This window comes from Polistes fuscatus, unplaced genomic scaffold (genome assembly GCF_010416935.1).
Source record: "Polistes fuscatus isolate 324 unplaced genomic scaffold, CU_Pfus_HIC Scaffold5, whole genome shotgun sequence".
Taxonomy (NCBI): domain Eukaryota; kingdom Metazoa; phylum Arthropoda; class Insecta; order Hymenoptera; family Vespidae; genus Polistes; species Polistes fuscatus.
The window spans coordinates 8,145,692-8,152,464 of NW_025113129.1; the positions used below are offsets into that span (position 1 = coordinate 8,145,692).

Consider the following 6,773-nt stretch of genomic DNA (forward strand, 5'->3'; position numbering starts at 1 on the left):
TTTCATTACACTAACACACTCTACTTGTATTTAAGATTTTTTAACCATATATGCATTGGTTTAAACATTAAATAACTATTAACGTACTTTGAATATTAAATAACTTTGATCTGATGTTTTATTAGATAACAATTTTACTCCAACTCTTCGAAGTCATCACTGCGCAAGAACATTAAAATAAATATACATTTATTGAAAGAATTACATAAGAATGATAAAAATACTAAAATCAGAACGTTATAATCTTAAATTTTATTGATTAAGTGGATTATTCAATTTATACACATGCGCAACGTTCGGAAAGTCATATAAACAACATTTAATAAAAGTAATTTCATAAAGGACAACGTCTCATTTCAACGGTGGATTTCGAAGGGGAAGGTACACAGATCATATATTCCGATCTTCTAGACAACAATAGACTTTTGTATCGATTAATTAACAATTATTATAATGCACTAATGCACTCTCTTTATGTTACAGCAGAATTTTACCCTCGAAGTCATCACTGCACAGAAGCATTAAAATAATTACTTAAAATAGATAAAAATACGAAAATCATAATCGTTTTAATCTTAAATTTTATTAAATAAATTTATTATTCTTTATACAAACATGCTCAACGTTCGGAAGGTCTTGTAAATAACTTTCACCAAAAGAACTTTAACAGAAGATAATGACTCATGTATTTACCAAAATTCCTCCAACATGGAGTCCTCCGGCGATTAGGTCAAGCTAATTATAAGAGAGGTGGAAAGGTGAATTAAAATAAATAAAACACTTGGTTGAGCCAATAAGTGCAATGCTTTATTAGCTCGTCAGGGAAAAGCCTTGCGGCATAAAAACCCTGGTTGGTATCAAATACATTGGACGACGATGGATCACGGACTATGTCCGTGATATGTATTATGGATATGTATTATGAATATCGATTTTTGGTTACGATCGATTCCGATCGTACATACTCCCCCCGTTAAGAGGGTACCGATCAATAACATTCTTACTCGGGCTAAGTGTATCGTGATGTCTTATGGTAAAGTTTGCAAAGTTTGGTCGTAGATTGTTTGATATAATTGCATATCGCTGGCCAGGCGATTTAATCGTATTGTACGTAAAAGAATGATAGTTATGAGTTTATCTGAGGTGTCGAGGTTTTGCAGTTTGCATATACAACAGAGTACATTTAAAATTATTGAATAAAATATAAACAATCGCTGCGTTTGATTTCTTTTCTCAGACGATTTCACCGTTTCGATTCGAAAGTCCTTATCGGTGGTAGGATGTGCATCCTGGATACATTTCCGCTGTCGTCTCACTTTAAGTATCATCGAAAATGGTTTGCCACTAAAAAATAAGTTGGAGTTAGTGTTATGGAATCGTTGAGATTGTAAGTTTGATGTTGTCATGATTTCAATCGTTCGTGTAATTAATTCTTCATGAGTGAACAAAGTTCTTATGCGACTTATTTGGGATGGTGTTTGATAGATGAACGATGGTTCTCGTAGCCATCCTAGTTGGGATGAAAGTGGAGGATTGATATGTCGAGTATTTCTCCTACCTATTATGAAGTTGTGTATTTTTGTTTGCATTTAACAGAGTTGATTAAAGTCTACAAATCTTTTAATTGATAGCTTGTTCCGACAAAATTGATATGGTTCGGTGTAAGGATGTGTGATGTGGTTGATGGCATATTCGACAATTCGATGATCTGCATGCACCTTGATGCCTTCCCAAACAATTCAAACATAACTTATGATTCGTTATAGCCGCCCATTTTTCACGCGGTGTCAGTCGATTGTATTTGTTGCAACGGAATAATGGATGGAGACCTTTCTTACATAGGATGCAAATCCGCGTCGTACTAGTGAGGAACGCATGCGTGGGTTGTACATTTCGTCGTTTTCGTGGTCGCAATACTGTCGGCGTGATAAATTTACGTTTTTCGTGAGGTTCGTCTTTAATAGCCGTGGGCAGCTTCTCTGATGCACTGTACCGGTGGTCTATCTCTTTTAAAAATTTGTAAAGTTCCTTACGGGTAGGGTAGTCGTCCGATTTGAGTTGTCGATCCCACTCTTCCCGAACTCTATGAGGTAAAAGGCGCTCGATGATGCGCACTTGTAGGGCATGAGGCTCGTTAAATGAATCAATCATATTGAAATATGCCTCCGTATTTATAAGTTTCTCAATCCCTCTTGCCGAATTGTCCGCGGAATATGTCAAATCTAGAATCGCGTCGAGAAGTCTTGCCAAAAGTACGCGATTTTTATCATACTTTTTCAATAATATATTCCACGCGATCTTGTAATTCGGCCCGTCCGCCTGATATAATTCGATCGTTTCGAACGCGCGACCACTCAATGATTCTCGGAGACACGTATGTTTTTCTAAGTCGGACATATCGGTCCGCGCGTCTATCAGAGTTAAAAAACCGTTCTTAAATGCGAGCCATTTTTCTAGATTGCCATCGAATTTAGGTATCTCAATTAGTTTTAATTTAATCGGTCGTTCGGTCGTACTCGTCTGATTTGAAATTATGCTGCTATCGTTCGGGATGTTAGCCGCGGGTACTGGATTTGGGTGAACTCTCGCTTCTATTGCATGGTACCGGCGTAATATTAACGTTACTTCTTGTATTTCTTCTTCCCCTAAATCCTTATCATCACACTCCAGTTGTGCCTGATCGTATGCTTCTAAGTGTTTCGTGATTTTCTTAAATCGACCTACTAATGTTATTTCATCTAATCTCTCCCCGGCAATTTCTTGTTCAAAAATTGTCAATTGCATTTTTAATGTCCTTCGTAACCGATTCAAACGTTCCTTCGGTTCCATCGTTTACCGGTTTTAATTATCTTACTTTTCGAAGATGGGTTAATATAAATTATGTTGAATACGAAGATTTTAATATATGAATTTTTGTTATAATGCGTCGGGTTTCCGATCACGCGGTTACGGTCCTGAGCTGTGAGTTGGTAAAGGGGGGTGGTATGTTTACCGAACGTAGGGTCCTACTGACGTCACGATTTCTTTGTCGCCTAATCTTATGTTTGAACAAACGTACCGTTGCTGAGCGATGTAACCGTCGAAACTATTCTCGCCCTTTGTCCGTGAACAAAGCGATTTTCTAATTCTATTAATATACGTTACTTCGGTTAAAATTTGAAATGGATTCGAATGAGTTGTTTCCGATTTTAATATACCAATTTAGTAAGAAAGATGAGAGAAAATAATAAAATTTATATTAGAAATTACGAACTTCTACGGGGTTCGAAGACGTAATTTCCTATAGAATATTTTATAATGTTTAAAGTGGATACGCATAAACGTATGCACAAATGATGCAATCTACTTATCTCCTTTTCGAATCCTTTGTGATGACTAGCTCGACGTGGCAGCGTGTATGTTCAGGAACTAGATTTTCTCAGTGGCGATTCCGAATTCGCAGCTTCACTCAAACCAGGAAATCAGAAATTCAAACCTCACAGGAGGCACCAAAATGTATTTGCCAAAATTCCTCCAATATGGAGGTCTCTGATTGGGTTAAGCTAATTATGAGGAAGGTGGAAAGGTGAATTAAAATAAATAAAATACTTGGTTGAGCCAATAAGTGCAATGCTTTATTGGCTCGTCAGGAAAAAGCCTTGCGGCATAAAAACCCTGGTTGGTATCAAATACAATGAACGACTCGTCACAATTAACCCGGATGGGCAATCCAGTTGAAAGAAATAAAAATAATATCTCTCACCGTTAATTATCGCCTCTGTCTTTCGTTACCGTAATTATGTATTAATTATCGCTTATGAGATATACCACCGTGATGGCGCTATACCCTTATAGCCGTTACCATCCGTGAACTTTCTCCTCCAAGGTGCGAGTCACCGTCTTTTCTCTATGGTGCGATCACCCTTTCTCCTCCACGATTCCCGCTTTCGTGGTACGTTTCCTCGATTCCCGCTTTCGCGATACGTTTTCCTTAATTCTTTAAGATATGCTCTCGCTCGTTGTCTCCAAGTATCCTCGTAGGCGTCCTGCGAAAGACTAGACCGAATGTCTTTGGTAAAGGGCCCTGCAGGGTGCACCACTCGAGATCCGAGTGGTGGGGTTATGGACGCTAGTGTCTAGTAACTCTCTATCGACTAGGGCGCGTATTATGAATATCGATTTTTGGTTACGATCGATTCCGATCGTACAACTCAGATCAACGGTGGATTTCGAGAAGGAGGGATCACAGAACATATACTCCGATCTTTTAAAATACAATAGACGCTTGCATCGATTAATTAAATATTATTTTAATGCACTAATGCACTCTCTTTATGTTATAGCAGAATTTTACCCTCGAAGTCATCACTGCGCAGAAGCATTAAAATAATTACTTAAAATAGATAAAAATACGAAAATCATAACGTTTTAATCTTAAATTTTTTTGATTAGATGGATTATTCAATTTATACACATGCGCAACGTTCGCAAAGTCATATAAACAACATCTAATAAAAGTACTTTCATAGAGGACAACGTCTCATTTCAACGGTGGATTTCGAAGGGGACGGTACATAGATCATATATTCCGATCTTTTAGACAACAATAGACTCTTGTATCGATTATTTAATAATTATTTTAATATTCTAATACTCTCTACTTATATTTCAAATTGTTTAAACATACATGTACTAGTATATATAAGTATTACATACTTATTAACATACTTTAAATATTAAATAATTTCTATGTGATATTCTTTTCGATGAAAATTTCCCCCTCCGAAGTCACCACTGCACAGAAACGTTACAAAAAATGTACATTAGTTTAAACAATTACATAAAAATTAAAAGAATACTAAAATAAGAACGTTTAATCTTAAATTTTATTGTTTAGGTGGATTATTCTCTTTTTCTACATGCGTAACGTTCGGAAAGTCATATAAACAACTTTCAATAAAAGTAATTTACATAAAAGGACAAAGGCCCAGTCTGAAGGGGAATTTCGAAGAGGACGGAGGCTCCGAACATATATTACGAATTTTTTAACAACAATAGACACTTCTATCGATTAATTAACAATTATTTTAATATTTTAATGCAATCTCTTTATGTTTTAGATTTTTTAACTACATATCTACTGGTTAAAACATTACATACATATTAACGTACTTTCAATAGAAATAATTTTAATATATTTTTATTTTATGTTTCTTTAGATGACTTTTTTAAACTTAATTTCGTTACTGAGCCAATACATAAACATAAAATTAACCGATTACTTATATTGTTTTTTAATCAATTCTTGGGTCTTCGGAAGCGGTTACCTCCTCGTGGTTAGACCCGGGCAATGGTATTTTACTTTCAGTATAATGTTTAACATGTTTTACATGCTAAACATTCCATTGCAAGTAAAATCCAGCTAAAGACCGCTTATCATAAACATTGTAATGATAATTAGTTTCTTTCATTTTCCTAATAATTATCATTTCATTGTTTTCCCTTTAATATTCCCTTCATATTGCATTCCACATTATAATACTCGATTTATTTTATAGGAATACTCATAATCATGTGCATTCTTTCAGTCGTTTTTGACGTGCAGTGCGGTCGGTAAAGCACGTCCCGGTCGCGTTCGCGGTCGTGGTCGCGATAAAAAACTTTTTTATAGTTTTTTATTTTCGTTACCGTCTACTACTCATCGTCATCCTAAGGGTAGGAAACCCATCGGGCATTCATCACTGAAGATTAAAAGTAAGTATAATTTTTCTATGAAACATTTTCTATGATAAATTTTCAATAGTTTTCGATTACGACGAAGATATTAATCGTTCTTTTTCATTTTCTGTTTCAGAACATCATTGCAATCGAGCGCGTAGGCAATGAGGTACTCGAGTGTTTGCATCGTTAAACAAAAATCGGAAATTTTTCGGGTAAAGAAACTCTGAAAGTTTCTTTTATTCGGTTTATACGTGTGCCATCGTCATCCTAAGGGTAGGAGACCCATCGGGCATTCATCACTGAAGATAAAAGGTAAATTAATTTTTCTATTAAACATTTCTTTAATAATTACTTGTAATTTTTAAATGGTAACAATGATACTAATAGTTTTGTTTTTTCTTTTTCTTTTTCCAGAAGGCTAAGTGTTTGTGTTAGTGTTTGAACTGCGTGCAATGCAGTTGTAAAAATTAGAATCAGTGTCGTGGTCGCGATAAGAAACGCGTAAGTTTCTGATTTTCGTTGGAACCGTCTACGGCATCGTCATCTTAAGGGTAGGAGACCCATCGGGCATTCATCAATCAAGATAAAAGGTAAATTCATTTTTCTATTAAACATTTCTTTAATAATTACTTGTAACTTTTAAATGGTAACAATGATACTAATAGTTTTGTTATTTTCTCTCTTTCCACAGAAAGGTAAGCAAGTATTGGTGTTTGATTTTTGAACTGTAATTAAAATACAATTTTTATCGCGAACTAGATTCATGTTTGTTCGAATAATTAAAATACAATTTTGATCGCGAAGTAGAGTTATGTTTGTTCGAATAATTAAAATCAAATTTTGATCGCGGAGTAGAGTCAGTGCATTCGGTCATCGTCACCTTAAGGGTAGGAGTCCCATCGTGCATTCATCAATGAAGATTAGAAGTAAGTATATTTTTCTATAAAACATTTTCTATGATAAATTTTCAACAGTTTTTGATTACGACGACGATATTAATCGTTCTTTTTCATTTTCTGTTTCAGAACATCATTGCTATTCGTGCGCGAAGCAATGTACCGGGAGTGTTTGAT

General features: G+C 35.2%; 1 protein-coding gene across 1 annotated transcript; it reads right to left on the bottom strand.

Annotated features, from left to right (window-relative positions):
* Nucleotides 1–1,620: 1,620 nt before the first annotated feature.
* Nucleotides 1,621–2,784, bottom strand: LOC122522117. Its single transcript, XM_043642926.1, has one exon. It carries the CDS (start codon nt 2,782–2,784, stop codon nt 1,621–1,623), a length of 1,164 nt encoding a protein of 387 aa, XP_043498861.1.
* Between the last annotated feature and the right edge of the window lie 3,989 nt (nt 2,785–6,773).